At 39.8% G+C, this 21,796-nt stretch overlaps 1 protein-coding gene across 1 annotated transcript in view; it reads right to left on the bottom strand.

The window, feature by feature from the left end:
• Positions 1-21,796, bottom strand: part of scap (SREBF chaperone) — a 150,957-nt gene that overhangs the window by 90,818 nt on the left and 38,343 nt on the right. The window contains exon 3 of the mRNA XM_043687917.2: positions 14,240-14,369. Within this exon, the coding sequence (XP_043543852.1) occupies positions 14,240-14,369 (130 nt within the window). The remainder of the gene's footprint in view (positions 1-14,239; positions 14,370-21,796) is intronic.

Here is a 21,796-nt window from a genome sequence, read left to right as displayed (position 1 = left end):
CATGCTCTCTCAACACCAACACCACCTGTGTGGAGTCGGGGGTCACAATCAGCTCCCCAGTCATGAGCACGAAAAGTGATGAAGCTAACAACGATGAAGAGGAGGTCTGTATGCTTTCTGTCAATGGGGCCTATGGATATTAAACCACCTGAGCTTTACCTTCTCTTTCGACCATTTAAGGGATATGAAAGTTCATTGAGCAAGCTAACATCAAAACAACCAGTTAGCTTTGTTATATTTGACAGCAGAGCAGGAGCAGAAGCAGCAAAGAATGCATTTAAACGGCATTTAGTTGGTTATCATGGAATGATAAAAGGAGGGAATGAGATGTTAAACGGTTAATTTGTTCTGTTGACATCTAAGGAATTGGATGTCCCCAGTTCGGGGCGGTGGGGGAGGGGGGGGTGGGGGAAAGAGAGAGAGAGTGGGGGTGCTTTTCTGACTTGCAGGCAGGATGTCAGAGTCAAATCACACTGTTTTAAGGAATAACCTAATCATACATTATTTCCAGAAACAATCTAATCACTTTACATCGTTTTTGGGTTGCATGTGACTGTGGCAGAGGGAGTCTCTTGCGTGCAAGGCTGGCTATGATGTAAAATCCTGTATAAAGGGTGGATGGTTCCCTTGTTCTGGGAGCCTCGCTTGACAAGCTCCACAAGCACTGCAAAGAGTGTTAAGTGATCCTCCAAAAGCTTGTACTTGCTGAAATAAATAGTGGCTGTTCACAGAAGTTGGTGTATTACAGTTGCATCAAATGTGTCAGAATCTCAAGAAGGGAACCTAACACTCACAACTTGTCCAAATCACACTGAAGTATCTCTGCATCTGCTTCACACTTCATTCTCCTAAAGAAGTGGATTATTAACTTGCAAATCACTAAGAGTAGGAAAGATTCCTGGTCAATTACACAATGAAAAGAAAGTTGGTGCCTCTGCCATCACTATGTGAAGCATGTACATACACATGTAAAAGTGTATGCTCCCAAGCAATGTGTACTCCCTAAGTGAACTGTAACATACCACCAAGATTTGACACAGGTTCAGCACAACTTGCCTATTAAAACATGGCTTGGTTTTCTTTTTATGACCTAGCTAATGATGCACTTGCCTTCTGAAATTCTTTGTTGCTCTATACCACCAAGACAAGTGCCTGCTACATCATAAATAACCTCAGTAATCTTCTAACGGAAATGTACTACAGAAACTGACATTTATCTGAAAGTTGACAATTGTCTATCTGTAATTTGTTCCAGGGCTCCTCAGTTTTAACTACTACCAAGAAATTTGTTCTACTTTTGCTAATTTAGAAATTATCCTTTTAAATGCATAGTCCAAATAGTTAATGTAAATCGTGAGCAGTAGTGGTTGCAGCACTGTTGGTTGTGGAACATCACTTACCATTTTCTCCCATTCTGAATAAAAACACTTTCCTCCCACTATCTGCTTTCTGTCTTGCAGCTAGTTGGCAATCCATTCTGCCACTTACCGACTGACTTCATATTCCTTAACCGTCCGCATTAGCCTATAATGGAACACACAACTGAGGATGCACACCTTCTGGACTACTGTCCTTTAACAGCCCATAAAAGTTTAAGGTTAGTGAGGGGAGGCAGTGACATAGTGGTAATGTTACTTGGGTAATAATCCAGAATTCCATGTTAATATTCTGGGGACATGGGCTTGAGTTCCACAATGGAAGATGGTTAAATTTGAATTCAATAAAATCTGGAATAATGGCAAACATGTAACTGCTGTCAATTGCTGTAAAAACCTAACTGGTTCATTAATATCTTTCAGCAAAAAAAAATCCACCATATGTGGATTGTCTGGCCTATATGTGACTCTATCTGGCATGAATAATAAATACAGTCTTAACCAACAACACCCACATGCTTTCAACCAATTTTTAAAAAATCAAGGAATGATGTTCCCATTTCAAATCCATGTTATTCCTCATTATTATGTTTCTGAATTCTAGGAATATTCTGTTCTCTTCTTTAGTAGGAATGCCATTACTTTTCCTATCACTGATAATCTGAAATCCTGTTCCTCTTTCAAATGCAGAAAGTTCATTAACTATCCTTAAATCAGTCCTTGCCTTTGCTAATGCATGTAAATCCTGTTCCTCAGGATCTCCTCCAGGACTAAATCATTTTCTAATGAATTACGTTTTCTCTTGATTCTTTTAAAATTGAGATCTAAACCATCTGGACCAGGGATTTTATCTTATTTGAGTTTATTGACTTCATTCTCAATGTACTTTTCTCATTACTTATTTCATTATTGAATGTCATGTCTATTTCAGGATCACAGAATTATTTCAGCACCAGAAGACTATCAGTTCTCCAAGTGAACATTCGATTTACTCATGAATTAAAATCAGACACATGCTATTTGACAATTGTGCTCAATCATTCAATTAGACCTTGGTTAATCTTATTGTAGTCTCAACTCTACATTCCTACCTACCCCTGGTAACTTCTGACTCCCTTGTTTATCATGACAGGAGCTATTCTCTTCTTTTCTCCCATAATCCTGCACAGTGTTCTTTATAAAATAGCATTCTAATTCCCTTCGAAATACCTCAATTCAATATGCTTCCCTCTCATATTCATCTTCCCGAACTGTCATTCTTCTATCATTCCTGCTTTTCCACAGTGACTCCAGCTGCCCCAGTAAACTTGGAAATTGTGTGCTCAAGCTTCAGGGGCTGGAGACATCTCTTAACACGTGTTCTCCCAAGACTTCAAGTTAGCTGAACTCCCTACATTGCCCATGAATTGCAACATGGGCGGCACAGTGGCTCAGTGGTTAGCACTGCTGCCTCACAGCGCCAGGGACCCAGGTTTGATTCCAGCCTCAGGCAACTGTCTGTGTGGAGTTTTCATATTCACCCGTGTCTGCGTGGGTTTCCTCCGGTTTCTTCCCACCGTCCAAAGATGTGCAGGTCAGGTGAAGTGGCCATGCTAAATTACCCATACTGTTAGGTACATTAGTAGGGGGAAATGGGTCTGGGTGGGTTACTCTTCGGCAGGTCGGTGTGGACTTGTTGAGCTGAAGGGCCTGTTTCCACACTGTAGGGAATCTACAAAACTTTTTAGTTGCCCATGTGTCTAATTTATCTCTATCCCCTCTTTTTGTATCTAGTTAGTAGCTTGCTTAAAGTACAAACTTTAATGAATGTCTCTCAACCTGCTCTGTGTTAATACTCTTCTTAATTCCCTTTTTGTAATACTTGACCTGATTGAAGCTTTATTAGTATTGTAGCTCCTGATTGACATGGAACTTCAGGAACAGGGAAATAAAGAGAAAGAAAACATGGAAAGATAAGATAGGAAAAAAAGAGAGAGAGAGATTGATTTTTGGTTTTCAACTTTATTTTTGTAAGCACATTTTTTCTTCTTTATCTCAACGTCTACCTCCTTTGTCATCCAAGGAGCCCTAGATATGTATGTTCTGACATTATCATTTGAGGGAACGAACCCGAACTGTACCCAGACCATTTCTTCTTCAAAAGGTAGTCCATTGTTACTGTTATTCCTGCCAAACTCCCATTTCAGTCAATCCTGCCCAGTTCTGTTCTTGCCCCATTAAAATCCACTCTCCAACAATTAACTTTTCCCACTCTGGATTGTTGCATGTTATTATTTACCATCATCTTGAACCTTACAATACAATGATCACTGTCTCCTAAATGTTCTCCAAGTGACACTTGATCCACTGGACCACATAATTTCCAAGAATTTCCAGGTCCAATAGTGCATCATTTCTTGTTGGACTGGAAACATACTACTGTAGGAAGCTGTCCTGCATGCAATTCAAAACATTTGTCCCTCACTGCCCCTACATTACATGCATCCTAGTTTATGTTCTGGTAACTATAGCATCTTAGAGTTATACAACACGGAAACAGAACCTGCTTTCCTAAAACGATCTAGTCCTATTTGCCAGTACTTGGCCTATATCTCTCTAAACTCATCCCATTCACGTACTCATCCAGATGCCTTTTAAATGTTGTAATTGTACCTGACAAGTTATGCTGCAGCTTTGCAGAACTTCAGTTAGGCCACACTTCGAATATTGTATACAGTTCTGGTCACCACACTACCCGAAGGATGTGGATGCTTTGGAGGGGGTGCAAAAAAAGGTTTACCAGAATGTTGCCTGGTATGGGGGAATTTTAATTATGAAGAAAGGTTGGAGAGACTGTGTCTGTTTTCACTTGTATGCAGGAAGTTGGGGGGGCAACCTAATAGAAGTTTATAAGATTTTGAATGGCAAGGATAGAGTGGAAGGTATGAGGCTTTTTCCCAGGGTGAAAGGGTCAATTAGTAGGGGTGCCAAGTTCAAGATGCAGTTGGGGGGGGTGGGGTGGTGGTGTTGCGGTCTGGTGGGGAGTGGAGTTTAAGAGAGACATATGAGGCACGTTTTCCTCACAAAGGGTGGTGACTGCCTGGAATGTGTTGCTCGAGATGGTGGTGGAAGCAGCACTCAAGAAGCACCTGGACAAATACATGAATGAGGGGGGAATGGAAGGATACAGATCCTGTTCCTGTATTGCACTTTGTTCTTTGCTCTACCTCCATCACCTCCTCTGGCAGCTCATTCCATACACACATCACCCTCTGTGCAAAAAGGTTGCCCCTCATGTTCTTTTTAATTTTAAGGTTAGTGGGGAAAAATTTATGTCCTCCAGTTCTGGACTCCTCTACCCTGGGAAAAAGACCTTCACCCTATCCATGCCCTCATGATTTTAATAACCTCAATAAAGTCATCCCTCAGCCTCCGACACTTCAGGGAAAAAGAATGCCTGAGCCTATTCAGCCTCAGTTTATAGCTCAAACTCTCCAAACCCGGCAATGTTCTTGTAAACCTTTTCTAAACCTGCTCAAGTTTAACAACATCTTTCCTAAAGCAGGGAGACCAGAACTGAACAAAGTATTCTAAAAGCAGCCTCACCAATGTCCTGTACTGCCACAACATGATGTCCTAACTCCTATACTCATTGCACTGACCAATGAAAGCAAGCGTTCTCCACAACCTTGTCTACCTGCAACTCTACTTTCAAGCACCTATGAATCGCATCCCAAGGGCTCTTTGTTCGCAAACACTCCCTAGGGCCCTAGTATAAGTCTTGCCTTGATTTATCTTCCCAAAATATAACACATTTATCTAATTTAAACTCTATCCACTACTCCTTGAGTCTTTGGACCACCTGATCATGGTCTCAATTTACTCTGACATATCCTTCGTCACTGTCCACTACACCAACAATTTTGGAGTCAGCTGCAAATTTACTAACCATATCTCCTATATTCACATCAAATTATTTATATAAACAACAAAAGTAGAAACCAAGCAAACTTTGCGGTACATCACTGGTTACAGGCTGCCAGTCCGAAAAACAACCTTCTACCATCACTCTCGATCTCATATATTTAGACCAATTTTGTATCCCATTGGCTAGCTCCCCCAGATTCCTTACGATCTAACCTTGCTTACCAGGAATAGAGGCAGGAAGCCTCCAGGGTGGAGAGATAAATGGGGAGGGGGAGGTGCGCTGGGGAGAAGGTAGTAAAGAGTACAACAGGTGAATGGGAATGGGGATGGAGGTGATAGGTCAGAGGGGAGGATGAAACGGACTATTCTTAATCAATCCTAGCCATTCCAAATGCACATAAATCCTGTCTCTCAGAACCCCCTCCAACAACTTAGTCACCACTGATGTGAGGCTCACTAGTCTATCGTTCCTTGGCTTTACCTTAGCATTTTTCTTAAATAATAGCACAGATTAACCAACCTCCAGTCTTCTGGCACCTCACCCATGGCAGTTGATGACACAACGGGTCCATCAATCTCTTCCTTAGCTTCCCACAAAGATACACCTGAGCAGGTCTTGGAGATTCATCTACCCTTCACATGCTTTAACACCATCAGTATCTCCTCTTCTATAATATAGACACTTTCAAGATATCACTATTTATTTCCCCAAGTTCCCTAGTTTTAATGTCCTTCTCCACAGTAAATACGATGCAAAATATTTGTTCGTATCTCACCCATCTCCTCTGGTTCCACACAGACGCCCTCGTTGATCATTAAGGGGCCCTATTCTCTCCCAATTTGGCCTTTTGACCTTAATCTACTTGTAGAATTTCTTAGTTTTGGAAAATAGGGTGAAGGAGGATCCTATTTCATATTTTCTTTTTAACGTGCTAACTCAAGTGTACTCCTACTACCCTGGTACTCTTATACGAATTCATTTGATCCCAGCTACCTGTACCTGATATATGCCTGCTTTTTAATTTCTTGGCCAGAATCTCAATTTCTCTCTTCATCCAGCATTCCCTACACTCCAAGTCCAGTCCATTGCACTAACAAGAACATTCTGTCTGAACTCTCTCATTTTTGAATGCTTCTCATTTTTGAAGCCTCAAAATTGGTCTTCTTCCAATTTAGAACTTTGGAGTTGTAGGTCAGATCTATCCTTTTCCATAACTATTTTAAAATTAATAGAATTATGATCATTTGCCACAAAGTGCTCTAACATTGACACCTTAGTCACTTGCCCTGCCTTATTTCCCAACAGGTCAAGCTTTGCTCCTTCCTTCATATGTATACCCAAATATTGAATGTTTTTTGAATAGATTTAACAAATTCCTCTCCATCCAAGCCCTTAACACTATGACTTTCCCAATCTATGTTTGGGAAGTTAAAATCCTTTACTATTACAACAGTATTATTCTTACAGGTACCAGAGGTACTCCTATTTATTTTCAATTTTCTGCTGACAATTAGGGGGATCTATAGTATAATCTCAATAAAGTGATAATCCCTTTCTTATTTTCCAGCTCCACCTATAGAACTTCACTGCATGCCCTCCCAGGAATATCCTACATGACTACAACTATTATATTATCCTTAACTAAAACACCACTCCCCACTCCTCTTTTGCCCCCTCTACAGAGGAACCTCAATTATCCGGCATAAGACTATTTGAATATCGGATTATCTGCCAAAATCGCAAGGTTCCAATGCTTGGCTGAAATATGTTATCTGGCATTTGATTAACCAAACAAAATATTCCCCGCCCATGTCCTTCAGATAGTCGAGGTTCCTCTGTATATCCCAAAACATTAAGCTGTCAGTCCTATCACTCTCTGAGCAATGTTTCTGTAATAGCTATGATATCCCAATCCCATGCTCCCAACCATACCCTAAATTCTTTCACCTTATCTGTCAGGCTTCTTGTATTGAAATCAATGTAGTTTAATTTATCAATCTTACCTCATTGTCTACCGTGCTCTTGCCTGTCTTGACTATTTAACTTGCTCCCTCTATCTGCTATATCAGCTTCAGACCCATTTTTTTTTCTCTTCATCTCTTTGAACTATGTAACCTATTTGAAATAAATCAGCCTTCTCTTCAAGAAAATGTCAATATTTAAATCAACGAGAGGTGTATGTGGGAGCACATTAATATGCAATTGATGATCTGTGTTTCTTTCACGTTTCCCTTCATTTATAGTTAATGTTTTTTTTATTATGGTGGACTTTCTGGGAAAGTGAATAATAATTATTTGAAAACTTACATGTGCCTAATAGTTTGATGAATATATAGCATGCTGTAGCAATGACACAAGCAGAACAGGAATATAATAGTTTAAGAAGGACATTTAGTCCTCAGGGGTTGCCTCTTTATTCAATGAAAATATAGTTAATCTGCAGGCTAATTTATATTCCAAGCTCATCTTCTGAACTACATAGTTTGCATTAATGGATTTTTTTTCCCAGCAAGTGGCAACAGTGCAACTGGTTTTTCCATACCTGGAATAACAACTGAGATTGAAAAATACTAATTACTACCTAATGATCTTCTAGATGTGAGCCAGATGAGACTTTAGCCTATAGTCAACACCACTGTACTACTCAAAAGGCAATGCAGGCAGCAGGGTTCACAAATCAAGGACACCATGTATGGAAGTCAAGTGTTTGTTATATTCATTATCCAATTCAGGTCAGGATCAAGGAAGAAAACTGGACCAGTCAGCATATTGCACTTTATGAGAATGATTTCAGGGATGACACACTTCACTTACATGAAATTATTGGAAAATATGCAACTTTTTTTCATGAAGATGAAGAAGACATTTTTGCCCGAAGAGTGGTAGGAATGGTAAAAGCAGAAATCCGCATAACATTTTTAAAATTTTAAATTTGAACTTGCAAAACCAAGACATACAAAGCTATGGGTCAAGTGCTGAAAAATGGAGTTGGAATAGTCAGATAACTGTTTTTGATTGACATTGATGTGTGAAGGGTACTTTTCAGAGTTCTATGATTCTAGTGGATTTAGTTTTCAAACTCACAATTGGACTGCAAATTGAATAGGGAGAAACTGTTCCTACTCAAAGGATTAAGAACCAGAGGGCACAGTTTATGATCTGATAAAAATACCTTTACCCTGAATAGTTTGAGGATGAATTAATTGCCTGGAACTGTGGTGGAGGCAAGTTAAATTGAGGCAATCAAGAGGAGATTGTGATTTTCTTCAAATCACCCAATGTAGAGGATTACAGGGAAAAGGCAGCAGTTTGAAACTATTTTAAAACATAGTTAGTGCAGACACAGTGGTCAATGGTCTTCTGCATCATTAATTTGTGATTCTGAGAACTGTATTAGAACAAAGCTGAAATTAATAGTATGCAACTATTTTAATGGTATTCCGTATGTTTTTAACTAAAAATGTTTGTTTTCCTCTACGTCTATATGGAAAAGTATTGGTGGTAGAAGCAGAAATTGTTTTATATTGAAAAATATTTGGATACACATTTAAACCGCTTTAATCTACAGGATAACAAAACAAGTGCTGGAAAATGAGATTAGACGAGATAGCTATTTGTTGGCTGGCAGAGGCAGAGTCAAAGTTTACTTTTGTTCAACCTTTTAAAACTTGTGTTGGCTGTAACACCATTATATTGCCAACACTTTAATCGTTGTTTCTCAAGTTGGATTTTTCTACAACACAGGGTTGTACAAGAACACAACCGTCATGTTATCGAAGAACTACCTGTAAAGGAAGCTACAATGATATGAGGAACAAACTGGTTATAATAAGTTAGAGAATGTTATTTAAAGGAAGGACAGTAGATCGGCAAATACAGACATTTAAACAGCACACGAAGGAACAACAATTATTCATTCCTGTCTCACACTAAAATAAACTGAGAAAAGTGGTCTGACAATGGCTAACAAAAGGAAATTAATAGTAATATTAGAACCAAGGCATAAAAATTGGTCAAAACCAGTAGCAGATCGGAATAGATGGAGCTGATTTTAGTGAAGGATGACAAAGAAATTGAACAAGAGGGGGAGAATAGAGTACAGGATAAGCTCGTGTTGAACAGCCAAAACAGAGTTAAACGCTCCTATTGGTATGTAAAGAGAAAAAGACAAATGTAAGCCCCTAACAGTCAGTAAGAGGGAAATGGGGAACAAAGAGATGGCAAACCAATTAAATACATTCTTTGGTTTTGCTTTCACGAAGCAGAATACAATAACGTTCCAAAAATGTTGGTGAACACAACTCTACTCAGAGGGAGGAACTGAAATAAATCAGGATGAGTAGGAAAATTGTGTTGGGGAAATTGATGTGATTCAAGGCTAATATATCCCCAGGACTTGATAATCTACATCCGTAAATGCTCAAGGAAGTGGACCTACTAGATACTTTGTAACACCACAAGACATTGGAGCAGGAATTTAGCCATTCAGCCCATCGAGTCTGCTCTGCCATTCATTCAATCATGGCTGATAAGTTTTTCAAACCCATTTTCTTGCTTTTCCCCCATAGCCTTTGATAACCTTGGCAATCAAGAACTTATCTATCTCTGTTTTAAATATACTCAACAACCTGGCCTCCACGGACTTCTGTGGCAATGAATTCCATAGATTCACCACTCTCTAGCTGAAGAAGTTTCTCGTTACCTCTGTTCTTTACTTTAAGGCTGTAGCCTCGGGTCCTCGTCTCTCCTGCCAACACGTTCCCAAATGTGATATTAAAGAGTTAATTTGCTCTGCTGACCTGCAAGAAATTGAATGCCGGGGAGGGGGTAAGGTGGTATGCCTTTGTCTAATAGGTGGAATACGGGAGGTTTACATGGTCATTCCCTTGCCATTCAGGGAAGATTTGTATTGTTTTCATCCCCTATTCAGAAATCAATAAGAACATTATAGTTGGGATTCTGACTACTCCCTGTAGTTAACAAAATACAATTCACACCAGATCTGACTTGCATTCCACTGTCTCTGGAGGTGAGGTGGTCACTGCATTGTATTCTGAGTGGCATGTGACTGCGAGGAAATGACAGGGGGTTGTGTTGTGGGCATTACCAACTATGATGTAAAGATTTTGTATAAAGGAAGGACCGTTTCCTTTGTTCGGAGAGAGCTTTTGCCACGACCCCATTAGCTGTGCAAGGTTAGAGGTTTCTCCAAAGCTTGTACTATACTGTGCTTAATAAACTTGTTCACAGAAGTTGGCGCGTTGCAGTTGCATCAAGTGTGTAAGGCCCTCAGGAAAAATAATTCAACACCAATGTCAACTCTGCCCAGGCCTTTCAGTATTCTCCAAGTTTCAATCAGATCCCTCTAATCCTTTTAACTCCATCAAGTATAGTCCCAGAGTCCTCATATGTTAAGCTTTTCATTCCCGAGAATATTCTTGTAAACCTCCTTTGGACCCATCCATGGCCAGTACATCGTTCTAAAGTATGGGATCCAAAATTACTCACAATACTCTAAATGTGTTCTGACCAGAGCTTTATAAAGCCTTACAAGTATATCCATGCTTTTATATTCTAGTCCTCCAAAGATGAATGATAACATTGAATTTGCCTTCCTAACTACCAACTCAACTTACACGTTTACCCTTAAGAGAATCCTGGACTATGACTCCCAAGTCCCTTTACACTTCAGATTTCTAAATTTTCTCCCCATTTAGAAAATAGCCCATGCCTCTATTCCTCTTAGCAAAGTGCATGAGCTCACACTTTCTCAAATTGTATTCCATCTGTCACTTCTTCACCCACTCTCTAAAGTGTCTAAATCTTTCTGCACCCTCCCTGCCTTCTCAATACTACCTGACCCTCCACATATCTTTGAATCAACTGCAAACTTAGCCAGAATAATCATCCAAATCATTAAAGTATAAAGTGAAAAGTTGTGGTGGCAATATTGACCCTTGTGGAACACCACTAGTCACTGGCTTCCATCCTGAGAAGGACCCTTTTCATCCCCCCACTCTGTCTTCTGCCAGACAGCCAATCTTCTATCCATGCTAGTAACTTATGCCCTAACACCATGGACCCTCATCTTATTTGCATTTAGTGGTGATCTATCAATATTCTATTGACTTGGAAAATTTCTATGACTGGAGGTTATCTAATAAAGCCCTACTAAAAAAGGGCCAGAGAGAAAACAGAATTATAAACAAGTGCACCCGATACTGACAGAGTCCATTATAAAAGGTTTAATAGCAGAGCACTTAGGAAACAATGACAGAGTTAGACAAAGTCAGCACGGACTCACAAAATAGAAATCACACTTAATAAGGTCCAGCATAAGAGAGGAGCTTGTAAAATTAAAACACATTGGTTTGTAGTAGTTACTGACATGGACAGAAAAGCAGTTGGCAGGCAGAAAAGAGTGGGAATAAACAGGTCTTTTAAAGAGTTGAGGATGGCAGATCAAGTATAAAATGGATATATGTAAGATTGAGCAATAGACTGGGAGAAGAGGTATAACAAGACCCAAATGATCCTCGAACATCAGACAATGGAAGTAAATATGAAGGTGCAGCAAGCTGTGAAGGAGGCATATGGCAAGTAGGGTTTGATAGTGAAGGAATTCTAGCGATGTCTTTCTGCAATTGCACAGGATCTTGGCGAGACCACACCTGAAGCGGTGTCCAACTTTGGTCTCATTATCTGAGTAAGGACATTCTGGCTGTCGAGAGATGCAGCAAAGGTTTACTAGATTGATTCCTGGGATGGCAGAACTGACATAAGAAGGAGGACGAGATCAGTTGGGACTATATTCACTGGAGTTCAGAAGAATTAGGGCAGGATCTCATAGAAACCCATAAAATTTTATTGGAAATGACAGGGTAAACTCAGGAAGGATATTCCTGATGAATGGGGAGTGCAGAAGCAGTCTAAGAATACAGGCTAGGCCACTTAGGACTGAGATGAAGAGAGATATTTGCACCCAGAGTGATGAGCCTGTGGAATTTTCTGCGACAGTAAGCAGTTGAGGCAAAAATACTGAGCGTTTTCAGGAAGGAGCTAGATATTGTTCTTCAGGGTAAAGGGATCAAGGTTATTGGGAGAAAATGGGAGCAGAGTACCTAGTTGAATGATAAGTTATGATCATAGTAATTGGCAGAAGGCTCAAAAAGTACAAATGGTCTTCTTCTGCTCTTATTTTCTGCATTTATAAGTAGCAAACAATTTGCACACAACAACTACACCTCCAACAAATATACATTTGGCAACAGTTTTTTTCTATGATGCAGATTGAGGGGTAAATATTAGTCACGGCACTGGTGATAACTCCTGTCCTTTCGAAAATATTAACATTATCAATTTCTCCTAAAATCCAGAATTTCCATAAATTCAATTTTGATCGTCTCTTCAAATGGTGCTGGTGGCAATGAGGAGGACTTGAGGGAAGCTCCATTGTGTTACTTAACATATGCTCGACAGGTCAATATTTAACAGTGGAAATTAACCAGAGCAGCAAAAATAATAATGGTGAGTCTTGAGTCAGCATTAGATACTGAATCCACGTACTCTGCATTCTTTTGGTATAAGCATTGAAAACCTGTACTAACAGCCTCCACATATTCGAGAAAAATATAAATGCACAGAAGTGATATAGGTGCCATTTCTTCATTAAAGTTATATCTATAGCATCAAAACTAATAGCACTGAAATAGCCAAACTTTGTAGCTATTGAGTTAGAACAATTGAAAGCTGAAGAGAAAAACAAGGAAAGGGCAATCTAGCTAGAAATCGTGAAACTCAAAAGCATCTGCAGAAGAAACAGCAATGCAGGTAGCAAGACAATCAGAGGAACAGGGATTGTAGAATGAAATATCCCCAACCTGAGTATATCCTTTCAAATTGGCAGCAGTGCAATCATACACAGAGAGGGTATGGTCCTGGGATCACTCAACACTAACTCTGGACCACATGAGATTTCATAACAGTAAGTCAAACATGGGCATCAAAACCTCTTGCTGCCACATTTAGCCCTCTCCCCCAGCATATGACACTATCCCTCTCTGCTAAATACCACTTAGGAAAACTACTGAACAACTGCACACTGCATGCTCATTTTGGTGGAAGACTGATCATCTCCAAGAGTGCTTTGATAACCCAACTACTGGCCAAGCTTGTTGACTCCTGAAGATCAGATCTGCCAGGCTGAGTTTGAGGCAGACAATAAGAAAATAAACAACATAAGGGAAAACAAACTTTAGAAACTTAACAAATGTTTATTTTTGCATGTCTGTAACAGTGCATAATTTATATTTAGGCAGTATCTGATGACACCCACAAGTGCACTAATCTGGAAACCTGAACATGCACAATTCCAGCCCTGCTACGTCATCACATTAAATTTGGATGTCACCATATGTAAGAGCTGCACTGCATATGCAGGAAGAGAGGACGAGAGCTCCAGTCCCCCACCCTACCCTACTCAAACCCCTTTAACTCACAGGGCTCATATTTGAACCACCACTCTCCCAAATCTCCGGTTCCATTCTGTCCCACCCACCCCATTCCAGCCACACATCCGATTCACAGCCGCATCTTGTTTAAATCCAAACCCACTTACATGCAGGTATGCAAATTTAAATGGTGCATAACATGCTTTCACCAGTGTCAGCAATTGCAGCCAATTAATATACTGTGGCAATATAATGATATTTGGCTTAAAATGATACACCTCTTATGTAACAAGTGATCATCTGAAATTACTTTTACCCTTATGGACAAATTTGTATTCACTAATCACATCGGGGTTAAATAGCTGAAAATTTATAATCACTCATCACACCGGGGTTAAATAGCTGAAAATTCTCTTTCTGGGTATAACGTTATATGCTACCCTGAAATGATAACAAGTTCCCTTTGGAGATTTAATAATCAAGCAGTTGAACAGTTCAAAACTTACCCAATCTGGTCTGTCACTCTGATCAGTGTGTTGCAGATTTGGTTCAAGTGGGGGTACAGAATAATCCTTCACTGGTGTAGTGAACTCCACAGGCCCTGTCCCTGGCAGAGGTAGCTTTAATAAAGGATAACTATGACAAATCAAAGCAAAACAAAACATTAAGTATACAAAGCCCAGAAATGTATAAGAGTGCTTCACTATTATTTTTCCCATATCTTCATAAATACTGTATTATCAAAATATTAACTGACCTACCACACAATATGCACAATATTTGATATTTCCCAAGTCAAAACACTACAGCACAATCTTAAGGCATCTATCTCGACGCTGCACGAGGACAAAAAATAATCCTGTATTTCACCTCACTTTTTTTAAAAAAAAGACTGATGTGCAATACTGAGGAGCAGTTACACTCTTGCATTTCTGATCCAAAAGTGGTCCACCTTAAATACTGACACAGCAAATCACTTCTAAAATTGTCTTTAAGCACTTAAATCAAAAAAAAAAAATTCTTTACAGTCCTATTTCAGAGAAACAGTAATATGTTCAAAATTGTACTGCCCTGTACATATCATTTCCAAATAAAATTGTACTGAAATATATTCAGTTGGGTACAAACACAAATCATTGTAATAAAAGCCTGTAAAGTACTCAAAATTAAACAAAATTAATAATATATTCGGTAGCTTGTATTTCTAATTCAAACTAGCTATCTTCTGCCATCCATTATGATAAACAATTACTCTGTACATACAGTTCAAAATACTATCTGCAGAAATAACCCAAATTGATAAATAAAAAACATATACATCCCAAACCAACGTAACTCGGAAGATGTTATATAGTCTGAGAGGCTACAAGTGAGTTAATAACATAATTACAACTTACATTTCACAGGAACCTCAATCTAAATTTGATACTGAAACACAGAAGCAGATAACAGTACAGACAACCAAAAGCCTGGTCAAGGAGGTAAGGTTTAAGGGGCATCTTACAAAGAGATGCCCAAAGATTTAGGACCGGAGCTCAGATCTTGTTATTGGAAGGCATTGACAACAACAATGCAACCATTAAAATTATAATTATTATCATTTACTCAACTTCTCTCATCTTTACCTGTAACAATCTCCTTGTTCACCTACTCTTTTCATCTCTCTCTCCATCAACCCAACCTTATATTCAGCATAAATACCACACTTTCCTAGCTGCTAACAGTTTTGAAGAAGTGTCACCTGAATTGAAACATTAACTGTGCTTTCTTTCCACAGAGTAAACGATGGTATTGACATGATTCACACTAGAAAAAGACATCGTCGTCGAGGTACAGGCTACTAGGCTAGATGGGATTGGGGTTCACAAAAAGGTGGTGTTGGGAATTCTGGAAAGTGTAAAAATAGATAAGTCCCCTGGGCTAGATGGGATTTATCCTAAGATTCTCTGGGAACCCAGGGAAAAGATTGCCGAGTCTTTGGCTTTGATCTTTGCGTCGTCATTGTCTACAGGAATAGTGCCAGAAAACTGGAGGATAGCAAATGGTGTTCCCTTGTTCATGAAGGGGAGTAGAGACAACCCTGAAAATTAGAGACCAGTGAGCTTTATTTCTGTTGTGGGTAAAGTGTTGGAAAGGGTTGTAAGAGATAGGATTTATAATAATCTAGAAAGGAATAAGTTAATTAGAGATAGTCAACATGGTTTTGTGAATAGTGGGTCGTGCCTCACAAACCTTATTGAGTTCTTTGATAAGGTGACAAAACAGGTGGATGAGGGAACAGCGGTTGATGTGGTGTATATGGATTTCAGTAAGGCAGTTAATAAGGTTCTCCACTGCAGGCTATTGCACAAAATATGGAGGCATGTGATTGAGGGTGATTTAGTGGTTTGGCTCAGAAATGGGCTAGCTGAAAAAAGACAGAGGGTGGTGGTTAACTGGAGTTCAGTTACTAGTGATGTACCACAAGGATCTGTTTTGGGTCCACTGTTTGCCATTTTTATAAATGACCTGGATGAGGGCATAGAAGGATGGGTTAGTAAATTTGCAGATAACACCAAGGTCGGTAGAGTTGTGGATAGTGACGAAGTATGTTGTAGGTTACAGAGAGACATAGATAAGCTGCAGAGCTGGGTCGAGGGGTGGCAAATGGAGTTCAATGAAGGAGTAACAGGAATGCAGAGTACTGGGCTAATAGTAAGGTTCTTGGTAGTGTAGATGAGCAGAGAGATCTCAGTGTCCAGGTACATATCCTTGAAAGTTGCTACTCAGGTTGATAGGGTTGTTAAGAAGGCATATGGCATGTTAGCTTTTACTGGTAGAGTGATTCAGAGCTATGAGGTCATGCTGCAGTGGTGTGGCCACATTTGGATTATTGCGTACAGTTCTGGTCACCACATTAGAGGAAGGAAGTGGAAGCTTTGGAAAGGGTTCAGAGGAGACTTACTAGGATGTTACCTGGTATGGAGGCAAGGTCTTATGATGAAATGCTGAGAGGCTTGAGGCTGTTTTCGTTATAGAGAAGGTTGGGAGATGACTTAATTGAGACATAAGATAATCAGAGAGTTGGATATGTTGGACAGTGAGAGCCTTTTTCCTCAGATGGCCATGACTAGCACAAGGGGACATAGCTATAAATGGAGGTGTGAGAAATATAGACAGATGTCAGAGGTAGTTTCTTTACTCAGAGGGTAGTAGGGCGTGGAACGCACTGCCTGCAACAGTAGTAGACTCGCCAGCTTTAAGGGCATTTAAATGATCATTGGATAAGCATATGTATGAGAATGGAATAGTGTGGGTTAGATGGGCTCCAGATTGGTTTCACAGTTCAGCACAACATCGAGGGTTGAAGGGCCTGTACTGCGCTGTAATGTTCTATGGCCTAGTAGTATTTTCGCAAGGCTATTAATCCAGAGACCCAGGTAATGTCTTGGGGACCTAGGTTGAAATCCTGCCACAGCAGATGGTGGAATTTGAATTCAATAATAAAAAAAGTCTGGAATTACGAGTCTAATGGTGACCATGACACCATTGCCAAGAGTTGGAAAAAACCCATCTGGTTCACTAAAAGCCTTTAAGGAAGGAGACTGGTATCCTTACCTGGTCTGGTTGACATCTGACTCCAGACCCACAGCAATGTGGTCCACACTCAAGCACTCCCTGGGTAATTAGGGATGGGCAATAAATACTGGTCTGGCCAGTGATGTCCTCATTTCATGAATGAATTGAATATACTACCTGACTTCCTGAGTTTCGCCAATATTTTCTGTTTTTGCATTAAAATAAGAATGTGCAAGAGGAAGCACTGCAAGAACAAAGAGAATAAAGGAGATTGTGTGAAGTTTCAGCGTGAGATCTGAAAACAGGATAGGGATTTTAGTCCCAACACGTTATTAGACTGAACAGCAGACCTGAACGTTTGAAAACAGGGTTTTGGATGAGCCCAAGATTATGTTGGTTGAAGATCTGAGATCAACTTGGACAGCACTGGAACAGTCAAGTCTCGAGGTAAAAATAACATTGTGGAGGAACTTTGCAGGTGAACTAAAAAGGAGCAGAGCAAGGTAACATCATAATAATGTTATAAATGTGTAAGCAGACAAGTCTTCAGGATGGACAGGAAAATAGGATGGAAGCTCATGTTGGGGTCAAATATAATTTGAAAGACAAACAGTTTGCTTCAGCATCCAGAGCAAGAGCATGGTCTGAAGACATGGTTTTCATTTGTAACTCTGCAATATTTTTGACTTGTATTGCACGCATCAAAAATCTTCAATGACAGGATACAAGACCGTTTTCTAATATACAATAAGCATTAATATGCAACAGCCTCAATTGTAGCATGATCTGACAGTCAAATATATTTTACCAACGTGGTCTAATTTCTTACAGAGCTAGTGGTAAAGTTTCATTCCCCTTACCAATGACTTATCTGATTGAGATTAAAATTTAGAAACAATGGGTTGAACCTTCTAGCCTCAAAGGTAGATAAAGGCTGTAACTGGGAGGAAACATGAAGATTAGGGTTTTGGGCTAATAAGTTTCCACTTCTCAACGATTTGCTATAGCCAAGTGAACATAAGAAATTAGCTTCCCAGCAGCAACAGATAGTCGATAACTCAATTATGAGCCTATTCAGGGGGATGGAAGAATCCATTGATTTCTTGGTGATGGAACAATCCAGCAGTTGCTGGGCTTACCCATTCCATAGAGACTGTCACAGGTAGCAAGATCAACAAAGCAGGAAGCGCCATGCTAAACGAGACAGAGATTGAACATTAATGGCCCAAGTATTTCCTGGGGTGGGGCTTTCCCTCTGCTCCATGGTGCCCACCAGCTTCAAGTCCCAATAGATTTGAATTTTATGCAGATCTGGAAGAACGTCTCCATTTGGAGACTCATGCTCCCTTTACTTTTGCAGCAGTACCCACCTCTCCTTATTCAAATCTCTGGTGCCATATTGAAGGACTATCATATTGTGAAAGGTGGATGTTGTCTTTAAGCCAAGATAAAAGATTCAAAGCACTAAGTGAATAAGTGGGGAGTTCTCCAGATATTATTGACTTCATTTGTCAAAACTTCATTACTGTAAAATATTTTAATGAAGTCCTAAGGTTATGAAAGCCCCAAAGTAAGTCAAGCTTATTTTATTTTCTTTTGTTCTTTGATCGGGATGGCTGAGACTTATTTCATATTCAAATGCATATAGCTAGTAAAAATGCTTTACATCCCAAAAACTTTATAAATTCCAAAGTGTCATATAGTGTTATGTCCTTCCCTCCCATCTCCGAGATTACAAATTTTAGTTAGTTATTTGCTTCTGTAAGATTAGATTAGATTAGATTATTTACAGTGTGGAAACAGGCCCTTCGGCCCAACAAGTCCACACCGACCCCCCGAAGCGCAACCCACCCATACCCCTACCTTTACCCCTTACTTAACACTACGGACAATTTAGCATGGCCAATTCACCTGACCTGCACATCTTTGGACTGTGGGAGGAAACTGGAGCACCCGGAGGAAACCCACGCAGACACGGGGAGAATGTGCAAACTCCACACAGTCAGTCGCCTGAGGCGGGAATTGAACCCGGGTCTCTGGCGCTGTGAGGCAGCAGTGCTAACCACTGTGCCACCGTGCCGCCCACTAAGACGACTGGAACCTCAAATTTCCACTGAAAACTCAAGCTTTCCAGCAAGTAAGCGCACATTAATACCACAGTTCTAGAGCTGTATCAGTTTCAGATGAATACAATCACACAATTGTATCCATCCATTGTCACTCCCACTTTAGTGCTCCTTTCTCCATTTTCTATTGCATTTGACAATCTGGCATTTGTCAGAATTACAACTTGATCTTTGTACACTCAATCATGGCTGTTTTCCCTGCTCTGACTTTGTATACAGAGATAAATCCATAATTTAATCGAGGGTAAAGGCTGTATCTTTTTGATTATGGATTGAAATGGGGAGAAAATAAACTGCTTTAAAACCGAGAATTTTGAATTTCGTCACTTTTTAAAAGTATGGCATCAGATACTTAGCTTATACTACTGTTTTTTCAAGCAAGAAAGGTGGTCACTAGAAGTTATGACAGACAAGTTGGATTTAGGGGTGTGTACAAGATTTGGCCAGCAACAAGTAGCTGATCAGTTTGTGGAATGGTGACCAGTTATTGGTGGCAAAGGCTTTGCACCTTCCAGCAACTATGTGACATTTTGCCAAGTAGCTGAACAGCTTGTGTGCGCGCATGTTTGGTCAAAAGCCACTGGACTGCTAGACAGGAAGGAACTGTTCTTTCCTCTGCATAAAATCACTGCAAGCCTGAAGAAAGCCAGTTCATTTTCCTCCATCAGTTGCTGTAATTTATAGCCATTAACCAATGAATCAGAGACATTACTGTATAAGTATGAATTAGCTACCCTGTATCTTCTGTGCAAGTGCAAGTATCTGGGGAAAGAAGGTCAAGGAACAGCAGGTCCCTACAAACCAAATGGATCATCTCAGGTAACCCATTGGAACATGGACCACTGAACTGCATTCCTAGTGTTTCTTTCTGTGTCCTGGGTGGAGATGGGGAGATGTTTTATAAGGGGATAGAGTTCTACTTAGTTGCAATTGTATACTTGTAACTAAAATCTATTTGTACTGAGTAATTTTTTGGGCAACTTTTTCACAGAGGGTAGTACATATATGGAATGAACTGCCAGAGGATATGGTGGAGGCTGGTACAATTGCAACATTTAAGAGGCATTTGGATGGGTATACGAATAGGAAGGTTTGGAGGGATATGGGCCGGGTGCTGGCAGGTGGGACTAGATTGGGTTGGGATATCTGGTCGGTTTGACCGAAGGGTCTGTTTCCATGCTGTACATCTCTATGGCTCTACAGAAACCTAGTCTTTGCTTTCTGTCAACCTGGGTCTAAAGACAACTAAATTGGGAATTTTGCAGATTTACATCATCTTCTCATTTTGTGGTAATTCTGGAAATAGCAAAGCTTAATTTCCAGCTTGCTATCCCAATGAGACGCAACACCTCACAACTTCCAGCAATCCGCACCAAGATGCCTCACCTTATGATAACAAACATTTAGCCCTTCAGACATCACTTCTAACCTCAGGACCTTCCAATCTGACCTTAATGATGATACTGGGGCCTCAATTCCAACTTATCCTGTTTTTGGCAAACTTTCTTGCAACTGAATCAGATAAACCATGCAGCTCTCCAAGCGAGTCACTGTTCAAACTAACCCCATCAGTTGTCCATTTCAAAGCAAGCAGTTATCACCAGTCAAGTGGTTTACAGGTAGTCTTTTTAGAAAGAAAAATCTCCAAACTACACAGCGTTTTCAATGACGCCTTTTATATGGACCATGCTAGGTATTCCCACAGAATTTGAAATAAATAGATTTTAAAAGGCATGCTGAAATAATATTTGTCCCAAAAAGCAGCATCTACCAGACATTTGCACCACATTTTGCGCATTCAACTGTAGGACCTACTTACACATTCAACAGATTTTCAGATGACCCAGGCAGTTAAGAATTACCAAATGAACTTACTCCACAGAAGCACTGAAAGTCCTCTTTGTAGCAACAGTCACAATGAACTAAATGTAGCACTGATTGTAAATCACTATATAACCTTATCTTAAAGTTCAGACAGTTTATTGTGATTTGTTTTTGTCTTTATCCAAATTCTTGCTGAAACAGTAATGGAATTGTTCTCAGGTATCTAATGATTAAGCCAATTGGACTGCTCAATGAAATTGCAATGCTGAAATCACACACTACCATTAATTATACAGGTTGAATATCATTCATTGAGCTATTTACAAAATGAAAGAGAGGAAACGGAAACAGAACAAACTGTTCCAAAGCACAGACATCAGTAACCCTTACAAAAATTCCTGATGAAAAGCTTATGACTGAAGCATCAATTCTCCTGCTCCTCAGATGCTGCCTGACCTGCTGTGCTTTTCCAGCACCACACACTCAACAAAGATTTAATATGCATATTGAACCAGTGCATGAGAATTTATCATTGTAATATACAGCTGATTTATT

Source organism: Chiloscyllium plagiosum, unplaced genomic scaffold (genome assembly GCF_037043375.1).
Source record: "Chiloscyllium plagiosum isolate Xiang-an unplaced genomic scaffold, Cpla_swu_hap1 HiC_scaffold_4, whole genome shotgun sequence".
In the NCBI taxonomy this organism is placed as follows: domain Eukaryota; kingdom Metazoa; phylum Chordata; class Chondrichthyes; order Orectolobiformes; family Hemiscylliidae; genus Chiloscyllium; species Chiloscyllium plagiosum.
The sequence above is the reverse complement of the archived record's forward strand: the minus strand, read 5'-3'. Positions and strand labels throughout refer to the sequence as shown.